This window comes from Plasmodium cynomolgi, chromosome 5 (genome assembly GCF_000321355.1).
Source record: "Plasmodium cynomolgi strain B DNA, chromosome 5, whole genome shotgun sequence".
NCBI lineage: Eukaryota > Apicomplexa > Aconoidasida > Haemosporida > Plasmodiidae > Plasmodium > Plasmodium cynomolgi.
The window spans coordinates 1,045,485-1,062,345 of NC_020398.1; the positions used below are offsets into that span (position 1 = coordinate 1,045,485).

General features: G+C 43.7%; 1 protein-coding gene across 1 annotated transcript; it reads left to right on the forward strand.

Annotated features, from left to right (window-relative positions):
- Positions 1 to 1,467: 1,467 nt before the first annotated feature.
- Positions 1,468 to 16,193, forward strand: PCYB_053420 (phosphatidylinositol 3- and 4-kinase; the record flags this gene model as incomplete). The annotated part of the gene is made up of 6 exons (XM_004221223.1): positions 1,468 to 1,500; positions 1,704 to 1,825; positions 1,984 to 15,230; positions 15,376 to 15,499; positions 15,742 to 15,846; positions 16,061 to 16,193. The coding sequence occupies 6 exons, from the start codon at positions 1,468 to 1,470 to the stop codon at positions 16,191 to 16,193; spliced, it is 13,764 nt and encodes a 4,587-aa protein (XP_004221271.1).
- Positions 16,194 to 16,861: the final 668 nt, after the last annotated feature.

Here is a 16,861-nt window from a genome sequence, read left to right on the forward strand (position 1 = left end):
CCAGCAGGACATACATATGTACCACGCTTGCACGTATGCCTATAAGCATTTGCAGGAACCTCCCAATGCCCCCGTGCGAATGATGCAGAAGTTGCCACGTGCAACCAACTTAGAGGAAACCAACCCATCCCTTACATGCCAAGGGATAGTTTGAGAATCAACTAGAGGAGGGAAAATGATAAAAATGCTTTAACCTAGCGGAATTTTCCCTTTTTTTTTTTTTTATCACAATTTGGCAAATTATAGCAAAGAGAAATAGAAAAAAATTAAAGTACAGAAAAGAAGAAAAAGCAAGGGGGGGAGAAAGAAGATACGGAAGGAGGAATACTTCATCCGTTGTGTGTTTGTGTATATGTGTATGTGTGTATGTATGTTTGTGTGTGTGTGTGTGCCAGCTCGTACTCATTTGAACCCACGGGTGGAAAGCAACGCACCAGTGAACGCAGCTGTCGTCAAATAGCCATTTGCACATGTGTGGGTTTGTTTACATGAATACCTACGCGCGGATCTTTTCACTGCCACGCTGTATTACCCGATGGGTAACAAACTATAGGAGGAAAAAATGAAAAGGAGATAAAACAGTTTTATGTGGTAGATAAAAGAAAAATACGCAGCTAATAACTGAAGTAGGCACATAAACAGCCATTTTTTTTTTGCAGCTGCCCACCTTTTTTTTTTTGTGAAGAAGTTGCTGCCGCGTTGTTGTTAACCGTAAATGGGGTGTCATTTTTAAATAAGACAATTCTTTTTTGTTAATCTTGCCAGGAGTCGTTACGTGTTACTTTTCGATAAGCTATGTGATAATGCGACCACGTTTGTGCGGCTCTGGGGTCATGTTTAGTTGACTCGCCCTTCCCCCTCATTCTGGCGGAAGTTCATTTCGCGGGTGATCGGTTGCCCCCTTTTTTTCCCCCCACCGCGTGTACATAGGTGTGTATATATATATATTTATACACGCGGCATAGATTTTTTGTTTCCGTTCTGAGTTTGCCACCCCGATAGGCGCCCCTTGTCCACCTTTTTGTGACGCCCTTTCGCGCGTTTCCGTTGGACCCTTTTGGTTAACGTGCGAATTTGCAATTTTGTTACTTTGCCGAGGCACCGTGCGATAGTGTCGTAGTTTCGTCGCTTCGTCGCTTCGTAGCTTCACCGCCTCACCAGCTCACCGTTTTGTTTGCCCGTCGTTTGAGCAATTCTCCTGCGCCGTTTGATGAGCCAGTCGTTTGTTCTTTATTTTATTTAACCATATTTTGCTCAACTTTATTTTGTTCAACTTTATTTTATTTTATTTGTTCCTGGTATTTTTTTTTTTGTGTGTGTCTCCCCCCCTTTCTCTCTTTTTTTTTTTCGTATTTATCAATTCGTCCGCCTGGATGACGAAGTAGGAAGACAAGAAGCAGAATCACCCCCCACCCCCGGTTCTGCATTTCTCCACGAAGGAGCGAACACATTGGAGATCATCCCATCATGGGGAAAAACAAATTGGAGGAAAGACACAGAGTAATTATGCACGTTGCGTAGAAAAATGAGACGAGACAATTTGTGTTTACACATGGGGGGGTTTTCTACCCTGATGGTTATATAAGGAAGCTGTTATTGAGAGTGATGTTTTTCCATTAGGAGGCTCCGCCCTCTAGGGTGTTGCAACACTGTAATGTATTTTCCCCTTTTTTTTTTTTTTCTGTTTTTGCCTGGCGTGGTAGGCCCTGAAGGATGTGAACATAGAGAACATATTTAAGTATGTGGTCCGCTGCGGGATCGGAGGAAGGAAGAAAACGGCGCTGATTTTTTACCTTTGTAACTCCCTGGAGGAGAGGCACTTGGAGTACGTCCCAAATGGGTGGCACAAAGAGGGGGAAAAAGAGACGCACCAACAGTGTGTACAAGTTTGTACAAGTTTGTAGAACTGTGCACAAGTGTGTAGAGGAGTGCCCATATAAATATGTCAACTCACCGTTTTTATTTTCCCCCCCTCCCCTGTAGACGCAACAACGTGCTGGTGCTGTACCTGAGTCTGCTTCCATCCTTCGAAGATCACCTCGGGGAAGTATTCCAAAGAAGAGCATCCGCAGGGAGGATACAACAAAAGGGGCACCCACATGAGGAGGAATCCGAATTGCAGTTGGGTCTCAAATTGAGCAAACTAAATCTGCTGTTTAGCTACATCATCACTCATGTTACCTATTTCGTGTCACTCAGTAGGAAACAAAAAGAGGACACCTCCCTTCAGCTATTCGTTCAACATATACACATACGTACATTTTTGACGCTACAAAAATTTGTATTCCAAAAAAAAAAAAGTCAACTCGAAAAATTAATAACTCTCAATCATTTGAAAATATTATTAACATTCTTAATTAATATTTACAAGTACAAAATTTATGAAGTTTTAAATGAAGAAAAATTGTACATTATTTCGAAGTTTATTTTTTTAATTTTTTTTTTTTTTTGTCATATAAGAGAGAACTCCATGACGGAAAAATTGTTTATTTGTTTTTACGATTATGTGTACCATGTGTATGAGATTTTTATCAGGATATATTTATATCACCTGGGGAGGAAGGACAATGGTTCCAATACGTTGTTGATGTATTACCAAAATATGGTTAGCTTTGTGTGTGACTATATGAGTAAGCTCAAAATTTTGAAACACGTTGAGAGGTACATTTTGAATAATGGGAAGAGCCCCTTTTGCAGTGTTACCCTCCTCAATGTGGTGAAGAACACCGTTGAGCGGCACTTGCTGTGCTCGCAGGGGGAAGAAGCTCCTTTGATGAGGTTGAAGAGGAGAGAGGTGTCTCAGCCGAGTCCACATGAGGGGAGTACTCCCTTAACGGATCAACAAAATGGAAAGGATGACTGCATCCTCCTCATGCAAAGCAAAACGGTCAGCCAATTCGTATTTTTGAAGCTACTCCGATTGGTGGAAATCTTATTAGTGAAGAAGGACAGAATATATTTAACCGTCTATTTGCACGAGACGATCGGGAGGGTGACCAAATCGACGATGAAAAAAGTTTTCCTCATTGTTAACGGAGGTGATGAGAGGAAGAACAATAACACGATGATGATGATGATGACATACAACCGGGTGTTCTACCTCTACGAGTACTACTGTAACACCCTTTTTTATATAATAAACCGAAGTGATAAGAAAAAAATGCGAGAGAGAAGGGGAGAGCTCAGCACCTCATCCACTACAAATACGGCCTACGTATACCTACTCAGCAGCTGCATTTTTAACCTGTACGAAATATATCAAATGATAATCCACCTTCTGCATGTAACCCCAAATGAGGTACGAACCATTTTGGGATATAATAAATTTTCCCTCGTTAATAAAATGCTACGTATCCACATTGGAGAAATGGAAATAACTCGAATTTTAAATATTTCCATATTCTTCTTTGACGTGGTGTTGAAAAATTTGATGAGGACTCCATCGGTGGGACACTACGCCTTCCCCATTTTGAAGTGCCTCCTTTGGAATGATAAGAGGTTAAGTAAATTTTTTCAAACAGTTGTGGGGACATATGCTGGGAAGATAGACGGATGTGCCATCATCGGGTGGCAGCAGAATAGTGTTCCTCGTGCGAATTGTTTGGAGGGGGCAGATCGAACCAAGCAGAATGAGGAGGATCCCCAACCTGGATATGATCACAGTGATGTTTTAGTACCTCACGGGGACCGTGGCTTAAGGAGATCTCCCCTGAGCAGTGCCAATTTGGTTGTAAACGAAAAGAACAGCTTTGTCCTCCTGGTGAATAGCTACGTGAAGTTGAATTGGGCCCATTTGGGGGGAGAAGCACACATTGGGGGGTTGTCATCGGGGAGCACAAGCGACGTGGCGGATGGTGCAGAGGTGAGGGATGAATTGGGTCGGCTAAAGCGAACCAGTAGGAGCAGTACCAATAGGAGTAGCACCAATAGGAGTAGCACCAATAGGAGCAACACCAATAGGAGTAGCACCAATAGGAGCAACACCAATAGGAGCAACACCAATAGGAGCAGCACCAACAGGAGCAGCACCAACAGGAGCAGCACCAACAGGAGCAGCACCAACAGGAGCAGCACTTACGGATGCCTCCCCAGCAGGGAACACCCCCGCTGCAGCCGCGGAGCCGCCAAAGGAAGGGAAGAAATTTACACCAAGGCGTACTTCCCGTTGCTGATGAAGCACCTGCTGTCCCAACTAATAAAAAGAAAAAAAAAGAACAAGGTCCAAGATGATGTGGAGAGCAACTGTAACAACTACCTAGGAATATACATTAACAAACTGCACTACTACTGCAACAATATTTTTACGTATAAGCCCATTTTTAAGCATAACTTCAGCTCATTTGTGAGGAGTCATATGGCGAAAAAGAAGAGGCACCTGATTGAGAACGTGACATTCTTTAATCGAATGTTTAGCTTGTATAGTAGCAAAAAAAAGGCAGTGAAAAAAAATTTTTACTTCACAAATAAAACCTTTGTCATTTCGAGTATAGAAAAGAAGCACAGTTACTCCAATTACACCCTCCTGAGAAAAATCTTAAATTACAAGATCCCCTACTTTGATAATGAGCATTATTATTTGAGCGTTTTATTTAATTTAAAATTTTTGCACAACCTGAATGACTATATTAATGAGTACTTTTTGCTGAAGAAGGAACAGCTAAATAGGAAAGTCATTTTTAATATCAGCTTGAATATAAAGGAGAAAATAAAGAAGATGAAGCCTGGACCGAATGATCTGTATGAGCACCCTGTGGATAATGTTCCCGTCCGCTCACTGGGCCCCTTTGGACAAACGGACTTAAAAGGACTAAGCAAAAGTGAAAGCATCGTTAAAGATTTTCGGGTCAGTAAAGGATTTAGATATATACGACCCAAGAAAAGAGAAAAAAAAGAAGGAAATTTGTTACTCCATTTTTTATTTATAAATTATAACTACTGTGTTTGCAAGCAAGACGGTGGTGACCACATGAGTCGCTTCTTCCTCCTCATTTTGAAATCGTTCGAGAGTGTAATGCCGTATGTACATATATATAAGTACATTTCAGCTCTGCTTCTTTTTCTAATTTCGTTTGTGGAGCGGAAGCCTCTGTCGTACACGGATGTCCTACGCGTGGGGGGGGGAGCGAGCATAGCAGGAGGCGTAGCAGGAGGTGGAGCAGGATGTGGAGCAGGAAGTGGAGCCTCAAACTGCTTAACGAACATGGCGGAACTCGGTCGAAAGGTGAGGAAAAGCAATCCCACCCCCCAGTACGGGAGAACCGATTCTCAGGAGGGACACGATTCAGGTAAGGCTTCCCCTGTGCGGGGTAACGCAGTGAGCAGAATTTTGTTGCAAGGAGTGGCAAAGGAGTACGCGCAAGTGGAGGAAGATGTGATGAACGAAATGAAGAGGGTAGGAACCGGGGGGCATAACCTCCCACCGGGTAAGTACCCCCTACTGCAGCGAGCGAGCAATCGAAAGGCAGCCCTGAAGATACTGACGAGCACAATATCCCGGTTGAAGACACACCTGTTTAGTAACACCTTCCATTATCTGTACCAAGATGTGAGGAAGTACAATAAATATGTATCGATGCTGTCTCTGTACTTTTATAAACTATATTTCACATTGCTTTATTACGAAATTTACCAGAAGGACTACCTTCATAGGAGTGAAATAGATTTAATCAAAAACAAAATTGCAGAGATAACCCCCGTTCTGAGCATCAGATATTTAAACAAGAATAACATACATAATGTGTGCAAAATGGAAGTTATAAAATCAATCAAGGAGGATCGAACGGAGAATAATGACAAAGTTGAGGTGAACAGTAGCGATTTGGACAAGCTGTACGTTATCATAATGCATTATATCGAAAGTATGAGGAGGAAGGAATGCATCCTGTACGCTCTGTACCTACTTATCGATAAGGCCATTTTCAGAAATAAATATATCCACAAGAATGTAAAAAAGTTAATTCATTTTAAGGTGTATATTTTCCTACAGGACATGAGAGAATTTCACGATTATAGCGTTATCTTCTCTACCTTTTTTTTGCAAATGAATATAATGAGTTATAATAAGATAATCCGGAATTATATTTATTTCATATTTGATCAGATCTTCAAATTGAAATTCAACATTTTATTTGACGGAGATTTTCTGATTTGTTTTTTGAAGAACCTCGAGAAGAGCAGCCTGGATTATGCATTTTCCAAGATGATCTATGAAGGAAAAAAAAAATTTAAAAATTTTATCGATAAGAAGAAGAGCACCATGATAAAGATTATTTACAAAGTCAATTTATACATTACCATAAATTATCTCCTTTTTTTGAAGATGCTAAATTGTTGCAAATTTTTTCTAAATTTGTACTCTTTTTTCTACTACGAGTTTTACATTTTCTTTGTGAACAAGTATGTCAGGAGGTACCGGGACAGGGAGCAGGACGATGAGGAGGAGGACGACGATGAGGACGATGAGGGGGGCTGTTACTACGAGGGAGTGTTCTCCGAGGTGCGCAGGGTCAAACAATTGTGTTCCTCGTGCGCGGACCGCGGCGAGCAGGGTGTGCAAGGGGTAGGCGGCCCTTCTAGTGGTTGCGTGAGCGCCCAGGCAATGGAGCTACTGAAGGAGGGAGACCACCCAGGGGGTTCTTCCGCACGCGGTTCGCCTACACGCGGTTCTCCCACACGCGATTCTCCCACACGGGGTGCGCCTACACGCGATTCTCCCGCACACGCGAGGAGCGCCCGCTGGTCGACCGGCAGAAGGAGTTTCCCGAAGAGGACCCGCAGCGGAAGGGCGGCATTGAAGGGTTTGCACCCGATAAGCGGCCTGCTGTCGATGGGGAACAGCGGGCGGCGCGCGAACTACGGCATAATCGGCCGAAGGAGGAGGAAAATTAACTCCAACTTCTTTCAGACGAATAAGGAGTTTAGCGAGTTTTTTGAGAACACCAGTGATGAGTCGCATCAGGCAGAGCAGGCGCATCCACCGGAGCTGCGGCGGCAACAGGAGCTGCGGCGACAACCGGAGCAACCGCATCAATCAGAGCAGCCGCGGCAACTGGAGCAACCGCATCAATCAGAGCAGCCGCGGCAACTGGAGCAACCACATCCACCGGAGCAGCCGCGACAACCGGAGCAACCGCGACAACCGCACCCATCGCGTCAAGCTAGGCACCCCCGCCCTGTGATGCGAAGCGAGACGCTAAACAACGACGCGAACTATTTCAAAGTCTTAAAAAAAATCAGGGGAGGAAACACATTTATTTGTAACCTATACGATATTAAAATAAGCAAGAGAGTACTTTACCACAAAAAAGACATCAAGGAATATATGAACACAATAAATTTTGTAATCAGTGTCTTCTTAGCTACCAACATCAATAACTTGAATATGGATACACTTAATAATAATTACATATATATAATATCTAAAATTATTAAGAAAAATTTCAAATTTTATTTTTTCTATTTTTACTACAATATTTTTAAAAAGAAGGGAAAACGGTTTAAAAGTATTTACAGTGTTAACTTGGACACCATTATGAATAACTACTCCTTGGGGGGAAGCGGCACTGTGGGGGGAAGCGGCACTGTAGGGGGAAGCGGTACATTGGGAAGAAGCAGCACCTTGGGAAGGAGCGGCACATTGGGGAGAAGCGGCACATTGGGGAGAAGCGGCACCTTGGGAAGAAGCGGCAACGTCTGCAAGCTTAGCATTAAGAACAAATACATATACGTACTGTACACACTGTCTACCATCCTCTGTGTGTACAACTACAAGTACGCCTTTTTCAATTATTACTTTTTTGTTTTTTACAAATTTGTGAAGATGTTGGCTAAGATGACTGCAAAGTCTATATTGGTGGGGAATTACTTGGTGGAGCGCTGTGGGGGTGGTGTGGCTGTACCGGCGGAGCACAGCGAGTGCGCGGAGAAAGACGGCGTGGAGAAAGACGGCGCGGAGAAAGACGCCGCCGAGGGGACCGGGCGCGATGAGGCACAGAAGCCGAGAGCACGGTGCAAACTGTCTCGCCTGAGCAAAACGGAGAGGAGCTTCCTCGAAAGCGACATGCTCATGATTAAGCGTTACGTGAATGACTACATAAGAGAGAGCAACATCCAAATGCACAGAAACCTATTTAGAAGCGACATGCCGCATAAGTACGTCCTGGACAGATACACAACCCTTATTAACAACACACTGTTGCTGCTGTTATTCACGAATTATCTGTCCCTCACGTACCACAATATAAACCTCACAGGAAATAAAATAGCGCAGAGGAAGATCAGCTTGCTCGAGAAGTACAAACACTACTTAATGAAAAAAATTATGCAAATATACTTTTTAAATATCCCCTATTTGTGTAACTATTTGGTCGTCACGTTGGAGTTTTGTCTCCTCTTTAGTAGGACCCTTCTAACCATAAATTATACCTCCTTCTCCCTGATAAAGGAAATGAAAGCCCTTTTCAGAAATGGCTACATGTATCGCATGGTGAATTGCTTGAACGCTTTGCAGAACATGAAGACTTTCTACCACCTCAGTTGTTACCGCAGCGCCAATTTATATTTCCACAATTATAAGAAGGTGGCCGATGAGAAGTTTGACTGCTTCGGGGGGGGGAGCCTAAGAGGTGTAGGAAGAGGCGGCATCGGTATCGCACGAAGCGGCAGTAGCGTCGCCGGGGGGCAGACCACCTTGGAGCGTCCCGCGCAGGACGACAGCGACGGTGACCTGAGCGAGTACAACGACTACATCTACAAGGACGCATTCAAAGAGGTGAAAGAAGTGCTAAAGAAAAAAACGAAGCAACACATGAGGGACTACTTTGAGACAAACATGAAGAATATCTTTTACCTGTTGGATTGCTTCAAAGACATATCGAGCATTTCCCTTTTTCTAAATTCCTATCTGCACGAAAATGCAAAAATTAGGGACATATACGATAGTCTACATATGCACAGCATGAATAATATTTACTTGTATAATTTTAAAGCGCTCAAGATAAATTACCATTTTTTATGCATCGTGTTTTTGTCCATTGCTCAGATTTTTAATTTCACATCGAACTTTTTCCACTCCTACAGCTATTTAATCGATATGTATGCCAAGTACAAATATAGTTACTTCCTTTACGACTATAGCTTGCGTAATTTTTTTTCCTTTTTTAATGTGTACATGTTTGAGATGAGAAGGTGTCGACAGAGGAAGAAGACTTTTTTCAATTTGAGGAACCAGGTGAGTACCGTGTGTATTAGTGACATCTTTGATTTTAACAAGCTTTTGCTCCAGAAGGGATTTTTATTTTTGTGTTTTTTTTTCCACAATTTTGAGAACGTCCTTCCGGATATTTACTGTGTCAATTGTGCGAATAAGTATTCTGTTGGCTGCTACGATAGGAATGCCCTCCCCGTGGATTTGGCTCTTGTGCGCCACGGCAGGAGGGGGAAGACCCCTGTGAGGGGGGCATCGAGGGGGCGCCCTGTGAGCGAAGTTGTTAGCGGCCCTGCCAGCGGAGTTACCAATGCGCAGAGTCCCCCTGGAAAGAGGAACCCAAGAAAGGCCGCTAACCACGTAAGTGGCAATGACGGGGAAGACTCCCCACATGTTGAAATGGAGCGGAGTGGAGAAAACGCCCCCCTTGTGAAGGACTCAAACAGAGAAGGGAAGAAAACCGAAGGAGGGTATTTCGATATGTTTTACAAAAGAGAATCGGATAAGCAGATGGCTGTTTTTTCAGCGGATAAGCAGATGGCTCTTTTTTCAGCGGATAAGCAGATGGCTCTTTTTTCAGCGGAGAATGCAGATGGCACAAGCCCCCTTGAGACTGACGTCAATATGCAGAGGGGCATAAAAATTGATGACGAAGAAATTAATTTTGGAGTGAAGCCAACCGACGGACATTTACAGGAGATTGACGCACAGAAGGGGGATCACTCCTCGGTGGAGAATTTCACCCAGCAAGGGAAGAAGCTTCACAGTGAAGATAGCCATGTCACTCTGGAAGTGGCTCCCCCCATGCGCACAAACGAAACATCGCGACGAAGGAAAAAGGACTCCCAAACGGAAATTGGGAATGAGAGTAAGAGTGAGAGTGAGAACGAGGAGCATAGTAGCACCATTGGAAAGTACGCAGGAGGGATTATCTCCTATTTTAAAAATAAGGTGTCCAGAATGGGCAACAAAAAGGGAGGAGGGGGGAAAGGACAGGTGAGGGAGAAAAAGGAACATGGTTACTCCTTTGATGACGAGTTGGTAGACGCAGAGGAACATGCGAGGTGTAGTTCCTGCGGGGGGAACAGCGACTGGGGCGGGAGAACCCTGATGAAAGCTTCCCGGACCTCCAAGAGGGGGGAGGACGACGCGATTTATGAGAGAGGAGATGAGGAGAATGGCCAGGAGGGCGGCAACGGCAACGAGGGTGAGGAGCGTGACCATCAGGGTAGAGCCCATCACCGCGGTCACGGCCAACAACGCCAACAGAGCCAACAGAGCCAACACCGCCTCCAGCGCGATGACGACGAGCTGTGCTCACGGAAGGTGCGGGAGAAAGACGTGGAGCTTCTGAACGCGTACAAGTACCTGCTGACCTACCAGAAGGGAAACAAAAGGAGGCTTTACGATTACCAATTGAAGGAAGAGCTGAGGTGCATGTGTATAAACAAGTACATCCACGTCTGCAACTTAATATATAATTGCCTCATGTACATGTACGAGCTCAAGTACAAATATAAGGACATGAAAAAGAGTACGTTCTACCTCTTTACCTGCACACCGTTTAGAAGGAAAAAGGAATTCAGCAGTATCCATAGCTCCAAGGTCAAAAACGAAATAGTTATTAACACGAGGCATCTACTTAACCTTGACTTCATCATAATGAGCACGCTGTACCTTGCGGAGAGCATCTACATCAACCTGTACAAGTGTAAGCTGTTCACAGATATGTGTATCTTCAATAATATAAAATACGTGTGTTTGGAAAATAGCGAGGCGAAGAAGAAGAATAGTTACCAAAATGGAGATCCCATTGTCCACTCGGGAAGTAATCGCAATAACGTCACAGCCGTTTCGGAGAGGAAGCATAGAAGGGACGGGGATAGAAGTGCCTACCGGTCGAATTACGTGACGTATCAGGTGAGTGCGAACGGGGGCAGCTCCTTGAGTACGCGCGATGTGCCACAGGAGGAGGGCGAAGACTGCGGTCCGTGCAAAGCCATCCGTGTGAATTACGGCGGTGAGAAAATGAAGCGGGGAGCGAGCAGACGGAGAAGCACCCCCGTCGATGTGGCCGTGGCGAGCGGTACTGGGAAGAAGAAGCGAGTCGAAATTGAGGCGCACGACATGTGCAGCAGTGGTAGCGGCAAAGGCAACGACAGGGACAGCGGCAGGGACATCGACAGCGACGGCGACAGCGACGGCGACAGCGACGGCGGCAGCGACATCGACAGCGACAGCGGCAGCAGCAGTGACATCAGCAGTGACAGCAGCAGCGACATCAGCAGTGACAGCAGCACTGACAGCGGGGGGAGCAGAAAAACCAGCAGGGCAAAGAGGGAAAAAAACAAAGCCAGGAGCAGGAGGAAGAAGAAAGAAAAAAAAAGTGTGAGCAGGATGACCTTCTTCCTGAAGAGAAGGAAAAAACACGATGCTCAAAAAAGCGCCAGAAATTTGCCCATAAACAAGTACCTGTTTGCGGACAAAAACGTGTCGAAGAAAAGCTCCAAAATTAAGGAGACTTCTATTAACTACTTTCACAACTATAAAATTTTGTCGGATAATTACAAAGCCAAGTTGGCCAAAATGAAGAAGAAAAAGAGAAAGAAGGAGAAGCAAAAGGAGAAGCAAAAGGAGAAGGGAAGAAAGAAGAAGGAAGGGAAAGAAAAAGGAGCCCCAAGTGAAGCAATCAGATCGAGTGGCAGTGCCCTTTACAACTATGATGGGATTTACAGAATTGACGAGGATCATGAGGATGAGGATAAGCCTAGTGGGAAGGCCAAATGGAACTTGCGGAGTTTTTTCTTTGGACGGAAGAGGGGAGATGGAGACCACCTTGCCCGTAGGAGCGCACACCACGAAAGGGGAAACATTGATGCTGCTTATCGTGCGAGTGAGCCTGTCCAAATCAACAACCTGTTCGTGAAGCATAAATCCAGGAGCATCCAAAATAGGGACATGAATCGTCTCCTCAAAATGGATCGACGCGACCTGGAAGAAGAAAACATGGATAGGATAAAACACTTATTCATAACGTTTAACAATAATTACAAGGAGAAAAAAATCACCACTTACATTAGCAATATATTTAGCTACACCTCGCTGCATTCCAATTTTAACGTCTTCTATCGAAGGCATTTTGAAATCTTTGGTCATAAAACAAAAGTGGGCAGAGGGTTGCTCAAGACACTGTACTCATATTACTACAGACATAACATATCCACATTTTACAAACTTTTTAAAAAAATAGAATACATATATGTATACTTAAATTTGCATTTTTACAATTCCCTTTTTAATGTGGACGTGAAGGAACTGAATGAGGATATTAACAAGTATTCCCTTTTCATGGTTGTGAAATATATCAAGAGACACCAACACAACAATCCCAAACTGTATTCTACCTTCATACTAAAGGTGCTACATTGTGTAAACAACAGAGTTCACAAAATGGCCAACTTTCTATGCATGTACTTTTATAAGGACCTGCTGAATATCCTGCATCAGTATTTGATCCAAGTGAGCATAAGTAATAAATTGACAATTAACAAATACAACTTATTTTTGCTAAGAAAGAACAAGCTGACGTATGTCCCCATCTCGAATATTTTATTTCTACATTGTAATCAGTTCAGCCTGAATGATATCATAAAAATTCTGTACAGTCATCCACAGTATGGTCTCTTTCTAAGAACAGTAGCCATTATCAATTTGCTGTACTGGTATAAGAAGAGTACCATTACGAATTGTATTTATTTGCAGCTGTTTGAGTACTTGAAGGTAGATCAAGGGAACCGAGTTTTTTTCTTCATCATTTTTTTCTCCTTCCAGTCTTTCCTTTTTCTCTACCAATTCTTCCTAAATTTGCACACTTATATTGATGATGAGTATTTGGTTGACTTTGCCTCCTCCCCCCACGAGGGGAAGAAGCAGCACACAGTGGAGGAGCTGGCCGATGGGGGACGCGAGGAAGAAACGCAAATTGTGAGCACGTGGGGTGACAAGCAAATTGTGAGCACGTGGGATGACAAGCAAATTGTGAGCACGTGGGATGACAGACAAATTGTGAGCACATGGGATGACAGACAAATTGTGAGCACGTGGGATGAACAACACATGGACCACCAATGCGTGCTCTTCAACACGGAGATGTTTGCCCGCAGAACGAACCCTCTCAGAAACCTACTCATGCTTCTCTTTCCAAAGAAGAGTAAAAAAAACCCCCCCACGGAAGGAAGAAGTGATAAACATGGGGACACTACAAATGGTAGTAGCAAAAATCAAAAAGGAATTAACATCAATAATTTTATTTTTTTTAAGTATCAAAGTTACGTGAAGAAGTCACATATTTTATCGACAAAATGCTTCCTCATTAAAAAATTATTAATCCAAAATTTGGGTTACAAGAATAGGAAGGCATTGATTGAGTCCTGTCGATTTCATAATTATATTTTTTACATAAGTCAGCGAGCAGCCCAGTTGGACAAGAATATTCAACAAGATTTTGTAAAAATGGAAGTTCGGAATTTACTGAATAGTATGGATGTGAAGAAGGTGAAGTTGCTCACCAGTAGCAATTTGGTTTGGAGCGTATCGGACGAGGTGAAGATTCTCATGTCCGCCACGAGGACTCCCGTTCTGTTGACCTTCCAAACGTGCAGGCGGACGCAACTTGTGATGGATACTCCCATCAGCGGAACCACTGTTGGGAGTATTCCAGGCTGTGAAGCAAAGGAGATCATGCTAACGGATCATGTGGGTAATGAACGAACGCACCATCGCATGTGGTCCCTTCCCAATGTTAAGATAGCAATTTCGAATGGCGGCGCGGATGGCGCTCCTTGGAAGAAGAACGATCGAAGTCTGTTCGTTAGCGAAGGACACGTCCCGCTTGGAGGAAACACACACGAGGAAGCAACAAGGAGTGGTTCCAAAAAAAGGGCACATTCTTATTACTCATCCAGCGAGGAACACAAGGGGAGAGTACGCATGTACGAACATACCAGCACCGATTGTGTAGAGAAAAGCGGAAAGTTGCCAGAAAAAAACATCGAAGGTAGCAGCAGTGGCACCCCCCTCCCTTCCCTACCCAATGCCCTTTTGACCCCCCAAAAAACGAACCCAAATTTCGAAGACATTTCGTACATATACAAAGTTAATGATGATGTTAGGCAAGACAAACTGGTCATACAGATTATTCACATTTTCACTCACATCTTAAGTGACTATAAATCGTTTTATAATTTATTTCCTTACAACATCGTGACGAATAAGTACAGCAACGTGCAAGCGAAGGGAGCGCAGGGGGACCACAATGACAGGTGCGCCGCGAACGGGACAAGGACGAAGAATGGGCGCAAATTCTCCTTCTCCTTCCACCTCTTCAGGAAGAGGAACAAGGGGCCCACCGAGGGGGAAGCCAAAGGGGAAGTGAGCAAAAAAGATCGCGCTGGAGGGATCGCAAGTAAAAGGGACCCCTTCAAAGGGGAAGGGAGCACAAATGACTGCTCTAAAAACGGTACCAACCCGCGAGGCAGTACCGACCGTGGTGATGGAAACACCCCTCTGAAGGAAGAGCCACGCGCCCCAGTCAAACGCAGTGACTCTGGGAATGAAGAGCAACAACAGATGAAGCATAGCAGGGATGTCTCGCAAAAGGAGCACCTTGAGCGAAGCATAATTCCATACGTACCCGAACACGTTAGCGGGAACTCCAAAAAGAGTAGAAATATCCAGCAAAAAAAATTCGAAAATTTCGGGGCAGTTATTGAAGTGTTAGCAAATACAAAAAGCAGACATGAAATAGGAAGAAGATATAAAAACATAATAAAGTTTTACCACCTGAAATTTTCTCACATCAACACGTATATCTATGCTTTGAAAAATTTTATCTGCTCCTTGGCTGCGTACTCCCTTCTGTCCTTTGTATTGCAAGTGAAGGACAGGCACAACGGCAACTTACTGTTCGACGATTACGGAAATATTATCCACATTGACTTTGGTTACATTTTGAATATTTACCCGGGTAGGGAAAAGCTAGCTGCGGAAGGGAGGAGACGACTGCCTCTGCCTTGTTTTCAGGGTGCCTCCCTACGTGTGGACGACATACACATGTGCATATCCGCAAGTGCACGCTCACATGTGTGTTTTGTTTCCCCCCCCCTTTTTAGGCATCTCCATAAACTTCGAACTGGCTCCCTTTAAGTTAACGAGAGAAATGATAATGCTCCTCACCATGAAAAGTCAGAAGAAGCAGTATTTTATTTTTACCTACATTCAGTTGGTTGTCAAGGGGTAAGGAAAGCTCCTCCCTCCACGTGCACCCTTGTTGCTCCTCCTTGGTCTTGAGGCCGATTCGACGTGCAGCACTCATTCCGTGTGCAAGCATGGACATTAATTAATTAACTAATTAATCAACTAACTAATTAATTAACTAACTAATTAATTAACTAATTAACTAACTAACTAATTAACTAACTAATTAATTAATTTTTTTTTTTTTTTTTTTCTTCCCCCTTTTTTTGTACGCCGCGTAGGTACCTGCTGCTGAGGGAAAAAAGCGACTGGCTGATTTCGTCCATTTTGAGTCTGTCCCACTCGGACATCAACTGCTTTAAGTACAACACGGTGGAGAAGTTGAGGTGAGAGATGGGAGCTGCGCACGGGAAAAAAAAAAAAAAAAAAAAAAACGAAAATATGCAAAAGTGCGAATGTGCAAAAGTGAGAAAATGCGAAAAGGCGAAAAGGCAAAAATGCACTGAGAGGGGCTAACCGAACGCGGCACGCCGCTCCATCGCTGCCCCCTTCTACATGGTTTGTTGTCTGTCCCCCCCCACACACACACATACCCCGCAGGAAACGCCTCAAACTTGACAAAAGCGACAACGACGCCAGTATTTTCATGATAAACAAAATCCACCAGGCATACAACAACATAACGACGATTATGTACGACTATATTCAGAACATCCAACAGGGGATACAGTGAATGTTGGAGTAGGCCACTCGTATCGTAATCACGTGGGTTAATCTGACAAGTTGGCCGGCCACCAAAGGGGAGGAGGGGAAGAAAAGAGAAGAAGAAGAAAAGAAGAAGAAAAGAAGAAGAAGAAAAGAAGAAGAAGAAAAGAAGAAGAAGAAAAGAAGAAGAAGAAAAGAAGAAGAAGAAAAGAAGACGAAGAAGAAAAGAAGACGAAGAAGCCCCACCTCCCAAGTGCTACCCTCGCTTGTACGTACAGCCCATGTTAGACACTTCTTTATATCCCATGAGCATTTTCAAAATTTTTTCAAGTTAATTTTGGTACATCCGTACGATGTTTTTTTTTTTTTTTTTTTTATTCTCTTAAAAAGGAACGCTTATGCGAATGCAAAATTGGAACATAATGAGATAGGCATATAAAGTGCGTGACGTAAAGCTGTGGCATAAAACAAATGGACATTTCCCCCAACACGTACATAAATAAAACACACAAGGGGAGGGGAAAGAGTCAAATTTTTAATTACACACATGGTATATACACACAACGTATGAATAATATGTACGCACTTTTGCATACACGTAATTAAAAGAAAAGGTTAATTGTCCTGGCCGAGAGAGAATGCCAAATGGAAAAATTGCAGGTCCCGCACACCAAACACATCATGCGGGGAATCCAC